This window comes from Rhinoraja longicauda, chromosome 9 (genome assembly GCF_053455715.1).
Source record: "Rhinoraja longicauda isolate Sanriku21f chromosome 9, sRhiLon1.1, whole genome shotgun sequence".
Lineage (NCBI taxonomy): Eukaryota > Metazoa > Chordata > Chondrichthyes > Rajiformes > Arhynchobatidae > Rhinoraja > Rhinoraja longicauda.
In genome coordinates, this window is record NC_135961.1 from 24,165,239 (window position 1) to 24,180,574 (window position 15,336).

Below are 15,336 nucleotides of genomic sequence, written 5' to 3' on the forward strand. Positions count from 1 at the left end.
ATTCTTAGGCATGGGATTTATTCACATTTGGGAAAGCAAGACCTCGTCAGGGATAGTCAGCATGGCTTTGTGCAGGAGTGTCTGTCTCATAAATTTGAGGAAGTGATGAAAGTGATTGATGAGGGTAGGGTAGTAAATGTTAACTATGTGGATCCTAATATCATCACATTGAATGGTGGTGCTGGCTCGAAGGGCCGATTGGCCTACTCCTGCACCTATTGTCTATTCTCTATAAGGCAAGGTCCCTCACGGTAGGTTATTCCAGAAGTTTAAGACACATGGGATCCATGGTGAGTTAGTAAATTGGATCCAAAATTTGCATGGATTGTGGTAGAGGAGTATTTTTCTAACTCAGTGCTTGGACCTGTTGATTTGAATATATTAATTGTGAGGTGATGCCTTTTGCAAGGTCAAATGCAAGAATTGGAGGCACCCTTAGGAGTATTAATGTACAGAGGAACCGTGGAGTGCAAGCCCAAAGTTTCTAAATAAGTGAACACGATGGTAAAGAAGGTGTACAGCATACTTGCCTTTGTCAGTTGGAGCTGTTGTGTGCAGTTCTGGTCACTGCACAATAGGAAGGAAGTGGAGGATTTGAAGAGAGTGCAGAAGAGGTTCACCAGAATGATGCTGGTATTGGAGTGTATTATGTGTCGGGAGAGGCTGGGCAAACACAGAGTGTTTACTCTGGAGCAATGGAGAGTGTGGAGTGAGTTGCTAGAAGTTCATTAAATTAGTCAGACTTTGTGGCAAAGTGGAAATGTCAAATTCTGGAGGGCAGAGCTTTAAGGTGGGGGGAGTTTAAAGGAGAGTTGTGGAACAAGTATTTCTTTGATGTAGCTGCCTGGAAACCGCTTCCGTGGAAGGTGATGGAAGTAGTTACCACTGCAATGTTTAAGAACATTTAACCAGACACATGAACAAGCATGGAATACAGGGATATACGGATCATGTGCAGGCAGATGGGATTAGTTTAGGTTGACGCCATGGTCGATGTGTTCATGGTTGGGGCAGGGGCCTGCTCCTGTGCTGTAGTGTTCTTTACAAGAGGATCTGCAGAATAAAGTACAGCATCTATAAAACCTAATTTATGTAATAACTAAAACAGTGCAAGTTATGTTCCATTTTCATCTATTTAAAATCTCTCAACGCTTATATTTTTCAGAAATATGAAAAACCAAAATTTGTACAGTGTTTAGCGTTTTTGGAGAATGGAGATGTGCTAACTGGAGACTCTGGAGGGATTATGCTAATTTGGAATAGAACTACTGTGGAATCTGCACAGGGGAAAGCACCTAAAGGTAACTGCAGTTTTTATCAAATCTCAAATTCAAATCAGTGCAAGTATAAGGCAAAATCCAAGAAAGTCATGCATCATCAGCTTAATAAGAGTATGGCTGCTGTGGACTTTATCTTTTAAAATGAAAAGAATTAAAAGTTTTAAATACTATATTTTAATCGCAAATTATGTGTACAAGATCATGACACAGAGGTGGGTTTCACCACCAAGATTTATTTTAATATATTTTGACAAGTTTTGAAATTATACAATTTTAGCATCTTGGAGTGTTCAAAAACTGAGAGCTTGGAACATTTGTTCACAAACTCTTGGAAGTGACAGTGCAAATTTTTTTAAAAACTTGTTAATAAAGCAAATGGACTTATGATAGCTCACTGGACACAAGGAACGGATGCTGGTTTACTCCAGTATTTTGTCTTTTATTTTTAGTAAACCAGCATCTGTCATTCCTGATGTCGATGTGGAGTTGTAGGCTTTATAAGTAGACATGTGAAGTGCAAAAGTCAGAAAGGTATGCTAAAACTATATAAAACATTAGTTCCCAACAGCAGTTGTGTTGTCCGATATGGGCATGACATTTTGGGAAGGGATGAAGGTTTTGGAAAGAATACAAAATAGATTTCAGTGAGTGGTTAAGTGTCAGTAGCCATCACTTTTAAGGTGATAGCAAAGAACTAGTTGTTTTTATTAAATTGAATTGAATTGAATAAATTTTATTAGCCAAGTATGTATACATACAAGGAATTTCCCTTAGTGCTTTGCTCGCAAGTAACTAGCACGATTTTTCTGTAGACAATTAAAAATAAAACATTATAATTTAAACATGTGAAGAATTAAATAAAATACCAGAGCACAAGGAGGCTACAGACTTTTGGCTGTTGAGTAGAGATACTGCTCATAGTTAAAAAGCTGTTTTTATGTCTGGCTGTGGCGGCTTTGACAGTCTAGTGTCGCCTTCCAGAGGGAAGTGCTTCAAAGAGTTTGTGGCCAGGGTGAGAGGGGTCAGAGATGATCTTACCCACTCTCTTCCTGGCCCTTGCAGTGTACAGTTCGTCGATGGGGGGAAGGTTGCAGCCAACAACCTTCTCGGCTGATCGAACGATGCGCTGCAGCCTCCGGATGTCATGCTTGGTGGCTGAGCCAAACCAGACCATGATGGAGAAGGTGAGGACAGACTCTATGATGGCAGTATAAAACTGGACCATCATTGCCTGTGGCAGATTGTGTTTTCTCAGCTGCCACAGATAGTGCATCCTCTGATAGGCCTTTTTGACTGTGGAGTCGATGGTGGCCTCCCATTTAAGGTCCCTGGAGATGATGGTTCCAAGGAACTTAAATGACTCCACAGATGTGACTGTGGTGTTTAGTGGGGGGAGGGAGGGAGAGCTATCCTAAAGTCTACACTCAATTCCACTATCTTAAGAGCATTAAGCTGCAGGTTGTTGCGATGGCACCAGGACACCAGCTGTGTCACTTCCTGTCTGCAGGCAGATTCCTCCCCATCCTGGATCAGTCCAATCAGGGTTGTGACGTCCGCAAACTTGAGGAGCTGTGGAGGTGCAGTCGTTGGTGTAGAGAGAGTAAAGGAGAGGGGAGAGTACGCAGCCTTGCGGTCCCCTATGCTGAGGGTCTGCGGGTCCAAGATGTGCTTTCCCAGCCTCACATGCTGCTTCCTGTCTGTCAGGAAGTTGATGATCCACTGACAGAAGGGTTCAGGCAGTCAACTGGGAGAGTTTGGAGTGTCCAATGAGTACAGTAGTTAGGTTCAGGCCTCGGTGGAACTTTGGGGTTACAGTCTAGTACTTTGAAAGATATATGGTATATAATGGAATATAACGGCATATAATGGAAGTATGAGTGTGTTGATGGGAACCTAACTGGGGTTGCAATTCTATACAAGCACGCAGACTTGAAGCATAGAGAGGCTTACCTGTCCATGACTGATGGAACGCTCAGAAAGCTATTCATGGGAAATACTTCTGTTATCTTCATTGGCTCAAACTTGGTTCCTCTAAAATAATCTTCTCGAGCTGGTGCATTTTTAAATGTGTACATTAGACTATTATTAAGATATATAAATCAATGTATTTGGCAGCCTTTACTGTTCTGTGTGCTTATTATTGCATAACATAGCAAATAAAATTGTCATTGTTTAGGGGTGTATCAGATCAGCAGGCAGATTAAAGCACATGATGGAAGTGTATTTACTCTCTGCCAAATGAGAAATGGAATGCTGCTAACAGGGGGCGGGAAAGATCGCAAAATCATCCTGTGGGATCACGCCCTCGTTGCCGAAAGAGAAATTGAGGTAAGCTTATTGCTGTGCCTTAATGGAATTATGCAAACTGTTTTCAATTATATGTTCTTTAACAATTTGTATTCTGCATGGATTTCTGTAAAAGATTTACAGGTTCTTCTTCAATCGGATGGATAGTCAGATAAAATGTGTTGCCAAATAACTTAGTCATAAAATTGTACAGCATGAAAACAGCCTTTTGGCCCAATTTATGCAGGCTAGTGGGCACCCTTCCATATTAAGCCCATCTCCAAGCATTTGGCCCATAGCCTTCTACATCCAAGCGATTTAAATGCTCATCCAGCCATTGAAATGCTGTCAGTGAGCCAGCTTCAACCACTTTCGCAGATGTTACATTCCAGGTACATAGCACTTTCTGGGTGAAGAACTCCCTCGTATCTCCTCTAAATCTCTTTCCCCTTTTCCTAAAGCTATGCCCTTCAAGTGAAAAGTTGGATTGCAAGCACTATTTTGGACTGTAAAGCACTATGAGATACAAAATCTAAAAAGTAAATCCAAAAGGAAAATAAGTAAGAGATTTTAAGGGAATTTAAGTGTGCAAGGACTTGGGAGTGTTGGGCACAAGGTAGACACAAAATGTTGGAGTAACTGCTCCCTGTCCCGCTGAGTTACTCCAGCATTTTGTATCTACCTTCGATTTAAACCAGCATCCACAGTTCTTTCCTACACACAGTGTGGGGTACAAACCTTGTAAGGAATCTGTTCAGGTTAACTGATTTACTAATACCACATGTGGAACCATAGGATTTATAAAGAAATACAAGATACATTCATTTGAAGATAGTGATGAATAGTTCAGGGATTATTGAGAAACCCTTTGATGAAAGACCTTTCTTTCAGCCAGTTTTCCACAGCCTAGTGACAGCGCCAACCTACTTTAAATGTGCTTCCCAATTCTGTAACTTCTTTGCAGAGACTGATGAGGGCTGAAAGCTTATGGGAGCATCATTGCCTGAGGTATTTAGCTATTTTATCGTTGACACAAAATCTTGATATCCAAGAAATGTATAGGGTTTCTCTCTGGGAGTAATGTTATCTGACATATTGCAGTGGTTTATTAGAAATTTACAAGCACCAATACAAAACAATAAATAGTAACAAACATATCTTTGGCAATAAGAAGCTTTATTTTACATTTATTTGTCTCTGAGTCAGAGCGTTATGTTTTAGTTATGAGTGCACATAATTTTGGCCAATATCCCATGGAGATGGCACAGTTTTTTAAAATATTAGTAAGGCTGACATTGAATATATATCAGTATTCTTCTATAATGTGAGAATTGATTTGTATCTGATTTAAAATTTTACTGTGTTTAATATTGAGTGTCAGTTGTAAATTTTATTTCACTTGTGTTGGTTTAGGTTCCTGATCAGTTTGGAGCCATTCGAGCTGTAGCAGAAGGAAAAGAAGACCAGTTCCTAATTGGCACCTCACGCAACTTCATTTTAAGGGGAACATTCAATGATGGTTTCCAGGTAGAAGTACAGGTGTGTGACACTCTTGTTTAAAGATGATTTCATTTAAGCAACCAACTACTTGTTTCATGTGAAGAAAGTCAAACTTTCTGGAACAAATGTGCTGCCCAAGATGTCCATTGCTCTACCATTAATTACATTCCCCAGTGAAAATAAAAATTCCTCACATTTTTGAACCAACCTTTTTTTTCAGTAGACTATAATTCTGTGTCATTTAATACATGGTTGAATAAAAAGCAGTAAAGTGAATAGATTGTGTTCCATTGAATTATTTTCCTACTGAATTTTGTTTAGAAATAGCTAATGACACGAGATTCTCAGATTCTGCAACAGAAAGGTTGAATATCAATATGTAATACCTGAAAAAAAAAAATCTTATCAGCATGTCAATACATCTGCAGGACGGTTCATAATGAAATAAATCATTCAAAACGTTTGTTTTCGGCATTTTGAATTTCTAATGCTTGCCATGGCATTTAAAAATAATTGAAGTAACTAAGATTGCACAATTAAATATATTAAATTTGCATTTTTAATTAAAACATTTTTTTAAATTTCTGTTAACTGCAAAATTCCTTAAAATTGCAATTTTAGTATCAACTAGACCAAGTGGACCCTTTGGGCCCATTCCTCATAGAGGGGGAACAGGGAAGGGGAGATGGTGTCGTCACTGAGTGAGCCCTGGACTCAAAGCCTCTCCTGTATTGGTGTAGCACCCTCAACCCCCCCCACTCAATCCCCCTTATCCCCCCCCCCACTCAATCCCCCTTATCCCCCCCCCCACTGACCCACTCCATCCCCCCTACCCCTCCCCACCCCTATTCCCCCTCCCCCTCTCCTGCCCCCCACCTCCACTCTCACCTCCTCCCCACCACAACTCTCTACTGCCTCCCACTGTCCTCTTTTCCCCCACCCCCACTGTTCCCCACTGCCCCCTCTCCCTCTCCTCCCCCTACCTCCACTCCCCCCCACCTCTACCCTCCACCCACTCGGCTGCCACGCCCACTCCCCTCCATGGAGCTGTTGGCTGCGAAAGGCACTTACCAGTGCCCGTGCGTTCAACGCTGACTGCCGATGTGCGAGTCTCGGCCGGGCGAGAGGCGAGGTGAGAGAGGGGAGGGGGTGAGAGGAGAGGGGAGAGGGGACGACTAAGGCCGGGCGAGCGGCGGCGCTGCTGGCGGCCATCTTTTTTTGGCGAGTGAGGAACAAATGAAGTCGAACATGGAGCATTGTGACGTCATACGCTGATGAGTTTCAGGAAATGGGTTAGAAAGGGAACTTTTAAACTTTAAAATGTCTAGCTTTTAAAATGTACCTTCAATTTGAATGAGAGTTGTTAGACATTATGCCAAGGATAATGGTGAGTAATGTGGTGCATAAAGTGTGGCCCTAACAGACAGACAGACAGACAGACAGACAGACAGACAGACAGACAGACAGACAGACAGACAGACAGACAGACAGACAGACAGACAGACAGACAGACAGACAGACAGACAGACAGACAGACAGACAGACAGACAGACAGACAGACAGACAGACAGACAGACAGACAGACAGACAGACAGACAGACAGACAGACAGACAGACAGACAGACAGACAGACAGACAGACAGACAGACAGACAGACAGACAGCTAGCTTTATGAAGGTGATTATTTAAATTGGAAATCAAACACCTTTTCTGTCTTACATTCTCTGAACAGTAAAGAATTTTAAATAATGACTATATCCATGTTGTTCACTGTGAATTAAATTGTATATATATTTAAAAATTAATAATGTTAACTGAAAAATATTGATACAGAATTTTGACTAGCTTATTTTAGTGGTTTAATATATTGCTGAAGCCAGTGGTTTTAATTGTTGCAGGGTCATACAGATGAACTCTGGGGTCTAGCCACACATCCTTTCAAGGACCTTTTCCTAACCTGTGCCCAGGATCGACAGGTTTGCTTGTGGAACTCTGTGGATCACACCCTTGAATGGAGCAAAATCTTGGATGTAAATACATATGTATTTTTTAAAGTTTTTGTTAAAAGATAAGATTATATAAGCTGATTACTAGTGAGTTACAGATCCAGAGATACATTTTTTCCAAACTGAAACCTTTAAAAATATCATAACTTTTACTCCATTTATTGATTGATGTAAAATTATTACATATTAGGAGATAAAGTAGAAATTGTATATGGTGTGGGGAGGAACTGCAGATGCTGGTTTAAACCGAAGATAGACACAAAATGCTGGAATAACTCAGTGGAACATGCAACATCTCTGAATAGAAGGAATGAGTGATGTTTTGGGTCGAGACCCTTCTCAGGACTCGGTCTGAAGAAAGGTCTCAACCCGAAACGTCACCCATTCCTTCTATCCAGAGATGCTACCTGGTTACTGAGTTACTCCAGCATTTTGTGCCTATCTTCGGTTTAAACCAGCAAACGCAGTTCCTTCCTACTCAGTCTGAAGAAGGGTCTCGACCCGAAACGTCACCCATTCCTTCTGTCCAGAGATGCTGCCTGTCCCACTGAGTTACTCCAGCATTTTGTGTCTATCTTAGGAATTGTATATGGTGATGGGTATCAATGTAGTAGGAAGAAGCTAAAAGTGATCTGGAGATCGATAGTGAACTGTTGCTGGGTGTACTCTTCTTAGTCTGTTTTGAATATATTACATCAACGTATACTTATTTAATGATACAGAAAGTATAGCATGGCTGCCAAATTCTTCACTGCTCCCAGTATCCCATATAAGAATTAACTTGCTATCACAAAACCCATGCACCTTTCTTTAGTTCATACCCGTCTCTTACCCCATTTCATTTCTCCTGTCATTCGTCCTGTTGTGGCGGATCAGGCCACTCCTCGGGTCAGCCCCCTCGTTACGTGACGGACAGGTGAAAGGGGTTAAAAGCCAGACCAAGGGAAGGCGTGGACCATCCCTAGGAGAACTACGCTGTGGGCACCAGCTCACAGCCTAATAAAGAATCTAACTAAACACTGCCTGGCGTCTTGCCTTTTCTCTGGCCTCCGCCAGGCCACTACATTGGTGACCCCGACGTGATTTGAACACGCAGCCTTCTGATCTGGAGTCATTTATTCACCTCTATCCCATATCTTGTGTTCTCCACAATTCCTTTCCGTTACTTCCCTGCTCCAGGCTTGCCCTGTTCTCCATCACAACCAGATGACCAGATAAAAGTAAAAATGGTAAAATGTGATGTCTTAGTGGCTTCCAGGTATTCATAATTTTCATTCTCTTAGAGTCTAAAGGTGAGAAGAACAATTTGCTACCCCGGTGAAGGATCCGTTCAAACAATTACAATAGACAATAGACAATAGGTGCAGGAGGAGGCCATTCGGCCATTCGAGCCAGCACCGCCATTCAATGTGATCATGGCTGATCATTCTCAATCAGTACCCCGTTCCTGCCTTCTCCCCATACCCCCTGACTCCGCTATCCTTAAGAGCTCTATCCAGCTCTCTCTTGAATGCATTCAGAGAATTGGCCTCCACTGCCTTCTGAGGCAGAGAATTCCACAGATTCACAACTCTCTGACTGAAAAAGTTTTTCCTCATCTCAGTTCTAAATTGCCCACCCCTTATTCTTAAACTGTGGCCCCTTGTTCTGGACTCCCCCAACATTGGGAACATGTTTCCTGCCTCTAACGTGTCCAACCCCTTAATAATCTTATACGTTTCGATAAGATCTCCTCTCATCCTTCTAAATTCCAGTGTATACAAGCCTAGTCGCTCCAGTCTTTCAACATATGATAGTCCCGCCATTCCGGGAATTAACCTAGTAAACCTACGCTGCACGCCCTCAATAGCAAGAATATCCTTCCTCAAATTTGGAGACCAAAACTGCACACAGTACTCCAGGTGCGGTCTCACTAGGGCCCTGTACAACTGCAGAAGGACCTCTTTGCTCCTATACTCAACTCCTCTTGTTATGAAGGCCAACATGCCATTGGCTTTCTTCACTGCCTGCTGTACCTGCATGCTTCCTTTCAGTGACTGATGCACTAGGACACCCAGATCTCGTTGTACGTCCCCTGTTCCTAACTTGACACCATTCAGATAATACACTGCCTTCCTATTCTTACCACCAAAGTGGATAACCTCACACTTATCCACATTAAACTGCATCTGCCATGCGTCCGCCCACTCACACAACCTGTCCAAGTCACCCTGCAACCTCATAGCATCTTCCTCACAGTTCACACTACCACCCAGCTTTGTATCATCTGCAAATTTGCTAATGGTACTTTTAATCCCTTCATCCAAGTCATTAATGTATATTGTAAATAGCTGCGGTCCCAGCACCGAGCCTTGCGGTACCCCACTAGTTACTGCCTGCCATTCTGAAAGGGACCCATTTATCCCCACTCTTTGCTTTCTGTCTGTCAACCAATTTTCTATCCATGTCAGTACCCTACCTCCAATACGATGTGCTCTAATTTTGCCCACTAATCTCCTATGTGGAACCTTGTCAAATGCTTTCTGAAAGTCAAGGTACACCACATCCACCGGTTCTCCCCTGTCAATTTTCCTGGTTACATCCTCAAAGAATTCCAGAAGATTAGTCAAGCATGATTTCCCTTTCGTAAATCCATGCTGACTCGGAACAATCCTGTTACTACTATCCAAATGCTCCGCAATTTCGTCTTTTATAATTGACTCCAGCATCTTCCCCACCACTGATGTCAGACTAACTGGTCTATAATTTCCCATTTTCTCTCTCCCTCCTTTCTTAAAAAGTGGAACAACATTAGCTACCCTCCAATCCACAGGAACTGATCCTGAATCTATAGAACATTGGAAAATGATCACCAATGCGTCCACAATTTCTAGCGCCACCTCCTTAAGTACTCTGGGATGCAGACCATCAGGCCCTGGGGATTTATCAGTCTTCAGTCCCATCAGTCTACCCAACACCATTTCCTGCCTAATGTGGATTTCCTTCAGTTCCTCCGTCACCCTAGGATCTCTGGCCACTAGAACATCTGGGAGATTGCTTGTATCTTCCTTAGTGAAGACAGATCCAAAGTACCTGTTGAACTCGTCTGCCATTTCCTTGTTTCCCATAATAAATTCCCCCGCTTCTGTCTTCAAGGGACCCACATTTGCCTTGACTATTTTTTTCCTCTTTACATACCTAAAAAAGCTTTTACTATCCTCCTTTATATTATTGGCTAGTTTACCCTCGTACCTCATCTTTTCTCCCCGTATTGCCTTCTTAGTCATCTTCTGTTGCTCTTTAAAAGAGTCCCAATCCTCTGGCTTCCCACTCTTCTTTGCTTTGTTGTACTTCTGCTCTTTTATTTTTATGCTGTCCTTGACTTCCCTTGTCAGCCACGGGTGTCTCTTACTCCCCTTGGGATAAATTGTTCCTGCAACTTCTGCATTAGTCCCAGGAATACCTGCCATTGCTGTTCCACCGTCTTCCCTGCGAGGGCCTCCTTCCAGTCAATTCTGGCCAGCTCCTGCCTCATGCCTCTGTAATCCCCTTTGCTGTACTGTAATACTGACACTTCCGATTTTCCCTTCTCCCTCTCAATTTGTAGAGTAAAACTTATCATATTGTGGTCACTGCCCCCTAATGGCTCTTTTACCTCGAGTCCCCTTATCAGATCAGGTTCATTACACAACACTAAATCCAGAATTGCCTTCTCCCTTGTAGGCTCCAGTACAAGCTGTTCTAAGAATCCATCTCGGAGACACTCCACAAACTCTCTTTCCATGATTCATTTACATGTCCGCAAATGCATGTCGAAGTTGCTTGAGTTTAGTCATGGCAATATTTATTGCTCTTTTCTTTTTGTCCTGATGAAGGTGATAGTAGAACTTCCTGAACAACAATGGGAACAGGAAAATGATGCAGCGACCAAGACTTGATCAGCTTGCCTTACAATGAGTGGCAGAGCAGGTTCAAGGAGCCAGTGGGCCTTTTCCTGCTCCTGTTTACCTTCTGGCACTGATTAAGAATTCTTAGGTTAAGAATTCCAGCATTTTACCCATTTCAGTGATGATTGAGGAGCAGTTGTATAAGTTTTTAAGATTATGTGATTTGAAGTTAACGGCAATCCTTCACCTTTAATGCACTTTCTCTTGACAGGAACAGCTAAAAAAACTTCAGTGATTGAAAGGCAATATATTAACATTTCTAAACATAAATTTAATTCTTTCTCTTTAGGAACCAGGTCATTGTGCTGAATTCCACCCCAGCGGTGTTGTGGTTGCTATCGGGACTCATTCGGGCAGGTTAGTCTGATGAAAAACTTCTCATGAATCTCCTGCGTCTTCAACGATAAGAGTTTGTGGTAGTGTATAATGCTCTTTTACATTAAAGACAAACTGACCTTTCTGTCCTGTTGCCACCTGCATTGCCAGAGTGAGGCCACACACAAACTAGAGAAACAGTTTCTCATATGCTTATAAACTAATAGTATGAAAATAAAATTCTCCAATTTTAGGTAATCGCCTATAAACCCTTCACCCTCTGCCTTTTCTCCCGTCCCCTTTTTGCACCCTAACTGCCCTCCACTTTATTTCTCACTTAGACGTATATCCATTTCTCCTCTCTACCATCCCTTCCACCTGTATGACATCGTTCACAATTTGCACATCTTCTATCTTTGTCACGCACCTTTTGCCTTTTCACCTCTGGCCTTTGTCCAACCATCTGCCTATCAAACCCCCTCACCTATATCCATCAATTGCTTACCAGACTGTGTCATGTCCCTCCTCTCTTCCACTTTCCTCACCTTCCTCGCAACTACCACAATCACAGAAGGTTCCCAACCCAAATCGTCACTTATCTATGTATTTCCAGAGATACTGCCATATCCACTGAGTTACTCCAGCACTTTGTGTCTTTTTTGTTGCAAATCAGCATCTGCAGTTCCTTGTGTATGCACATCCCCACTTATTGATTCTGTGCACTTTCTGTTTCAATCAGTCCAATGTTGTCAGCTGTGTTTTCAACTATCTAGCGTCTAAAGCCCTCTCCTTTAACTTTCATTTATAGTCGTATCTCTTATGACGTAGAAGGAAGCTGTTTGGCCCATAAATCTGTGTTACCTTTTGGGGCGATTATCTTTCCCTGCAATCCATGTCCTCTCACCAGCTGTTCTCCTCCACTCTGAACTCAACTTTCTGCCAACTCTGCCTTATGACATTCTGTGAAGCTAACTCTTTTACGAGCTTTTGTTCACTAGCCAAAATTCTTCTTACATGGCTTAGAGTCAAATTTTGTTTGATAATTGTCCTATGAAGAGCCATGCAATTTTTCTTTTACATTATATGAAAGATACATTTCGTTGAAGAGTACCCACTCCAAGTCTAAAGGGATCTGACTGTGCATAGCATTTAGATATTTCTGCTCATTAACTCCCTACGTTTGGCTCTGTCCGTTGATTCAGGCAGCATATAAGAGGTATAGGTAACAGAGAAGGTGACAGAATGTGAGAGATGTTTGTAAAATAGAGAGAGTATATTTGAGGGGTCTGACAGAAATGCAAGGAGATTGTGATCAAGTGCTGGATGAAGAAGAGTAGAAGAACTTGGACCTGTGCGTGACTGAGTCTAGTCTCCAACGTTGCTCTGCTCTTAAGCTACTCTTCATGATACAAATGAGCGAAACGGTTAAGAAATGCACAACAGTGTTCTAATGCAAAAATTCACTTTCTGGGTTTTTTTTCTCAGCAAGTGAAATGGGGAATATTTAGAAAGTAGTTGCAGCAAATATGTGATGTTATCTTAGTATGAATTATATGCTTTAATTACTGGTCTGGTCCACTCATTTTGTTCCAAAAACATCTTTGGAAAATAGACAGGAATTCTGCAGGTGCCGGGATGTGTATATGCCAGAAAGATCACACTCAACAGGGCTTCACATTCACATTCAATATTGAGAGCAGTCTGAAGAAGGGTCTCAATCTGAAACATCACCTATTGCTTTTCTCCAGAGATGCTGCCTGACTTGCGGAGTTACTCCAGCATTTTGTGTCTATTCTTGAGAGCAGGTTTGCTAATGTCATTGGAGCTTGGCAAGAGGATGGGAGGCTGAGCATAGAGAGAAATGTGGAAATGGAAGGCAAAAGTGAGTTTGGAAGGCAGAGTAAATAAAGGTGAAAACATCGGCGACAAAAGAGTCTGACTGTGCTTAATGGTGTATATATGAACATATGGAATTTGGTGAAGAGAGTGCCAATGTGATAAAGACGTACAGGTTTGTAGGTTCATTGACTGGGTAAATGTTTTTAAAAAATTGTCCCTAGTGTGTGTAGGATAGTGTTAATGTGCGGGGATCGCTGGGCGGCGCGGACTCGGTGGGCCGAAGGGCCTGTTTCCGCGCTGTATCTCTAAATCTAAATCTAAAGACACAGATAGACATATGAAAGGATTTTGACTATAACAGAAACACGACAGGAGTAGCAACTGACTGTTCCTCATAATAGTGTTTACAGATGAAATAGCGAGGGGCATGAAAAACGGATTGGGACCAGAGGAGCAATTTTGTTTCAAGAAATGATCAAAGCTGTGAGGGGATAATATGTTCAGAGATCATTAAATAAGGCTGTATGGTTGAATTCAAAGCAAATTAATTGACCGGCACGCTAAATACTCCACTATAGAATTCCAAACAATCCAAGGGAGCTGCAAATTTATAGTCGAATCTTTGACTTACAGATGCCCAAGAGTACTAATAGCGGTGGATGGTAGGGGGGGAGGGAGGGGTAATGTTCAGTTCTCCAAAAATTAGTTAGAATACATTGAATAATAAAGTTTTAGAGGCCCTGGAATTTCTAAATTGCCTTCAGGAATTGCCTTTAATTGATGTAAATCACCAGTTCCAGGTGAAATATTTCCCAGGCTATTTAACAACCAAGAGAAATAATTTTGGAGCTCTGAGAATCCTGCAACTGTCCCTGGTCATAGAAAAGGTGCTTGAAGACTGGATGATTGCCTATGTGTTGATTGTAAACTGGATGATTGGGGAGGGGTTACGGAGAAATCAATTAATTACAGATCATTTCATTTAATTTCAGAGGTGGGCAAACAGTGGAATCAATTCTAAGGCTTCTTTCAAAAAAGATTAATCAGGACTATCAACGTGAATTTATTAATGGAAGAAGGCTACAGTGGCCTCCATAATGTTTGGGACAAAGACCCATCATTTATTTATTTGCCTCTGTACTCCACAATTTGAGATTTGCAATAGGAAAAAAATCACATGTGCTTAAAGTGCATATTGTCAGATTTTAATAAAGGCCACTTTTTCCATTTTGATTTCACCATGTTAAAATTACAGCAGTGCTTATACATAGTCCCCCCATTTCAGTGCACCATAATGTTTGGGATACAGCAATGTCATGTAAATGAAAGTAGTCATGTTTAGTATTTTGTTGCATATCCTTTGCATGCAATGACCACTTGACGTCTGCGATTCATGGACATCACCAGTTGCTGGGTGTCTCCTCTGGTGATGCTCTGCCTGGCCCTGGTCATAGAAAAGGTGCTTGAAGCCATCTTTAGCTTATGCTTGTTTTGGGGGCTAGTTCAGATCAGATGATTGACTTGGCCATTCAAGGATTGACCATTTTTTAGCTTTGGAAAAACGCATTTGTTGCTTTAGCAGTATGTTTGGGATCATTGTCTTGCTGTAGAATGAACTGCCAGCCAATAAGTTTTGAGGCATTTATTTGAACTTGAGCAGATAGGATGTGTCTATTTACATCAGAATTCATTATGCTACTACCATCAGCAGTTGTATCATCAATGAAGATAAGTGAGCCATTACCTTCAGTAGCCATACATGCCCAGGCCATAACACCCTCACCACCGTGTTTCACAGATGAGGTGGTATGCTTTGAATCTTGGGCAGTTCCTTCTCTCCTCCATATTTTGTTCTTGCCATCACTCTGATATGTTAATCTTCGTCTCATCTGTCCACAAGACCTTTTTCCCGAACAGTTGCTCTTTGAAGTACTTCTTGGCAAACTGTAACCTGGTCATCCTATTTTTGCGGCTAACCAGTCGTTTGCATCGTGCCTCTGTATTTCTGTTCATGGTCTTCTGTGGACAGTGGTCATTGACAAATCCACACCTGACTCCTGAAGAGTGTTTCTGATCTGTCGGACAGGTGTTTGGGGATTTTTCTTTATTATAGAGAGAATTCTTCTGTCATCAGCTGTGGAGGTCTTCCTTGGCCTGCCAGGCCCTTTGCAATTAGTAAGCTCA

General features: G+C 41.9%; 1 protein-coding gene across 5 annotated transcripts in view; it reads left to right on the forward strand.

The window, feature by feature from the left end:
- eml4 (EMAP like 4) overlaps positions 1-15,336 on the forward strand; it is a 161,442-nt gene that overhangs the window by 116,161 nt on the left and 29,945 nt on the right. For all 5 annotated transcript variants that reach the window (XM_078404972.1, XM_078404973.1, XM_078404971.1 and 2 more), the window contains 5 exons: positions 1,166-1,301; positions 3,457-3,608; positions 4,980-5,105; positions 6,965-7,096; positions 11,288-11,355. In XM_078404972.1, coding sequence (XP_078261098.1) covers positions 1,166-1,301; positions 3,457-3,608; positions 4,980-5,105; positions 6,965-7,096; positions 11,288-11,355 — 614 coding nt within the window. The remainder of the gene's footprint in view (positions 1-1,165; positions 1,302-3,456; positions 3,609-4,979; positions 5,106-6,964; positions 7,097-11,287; positions 11,356-15,336) is intronic.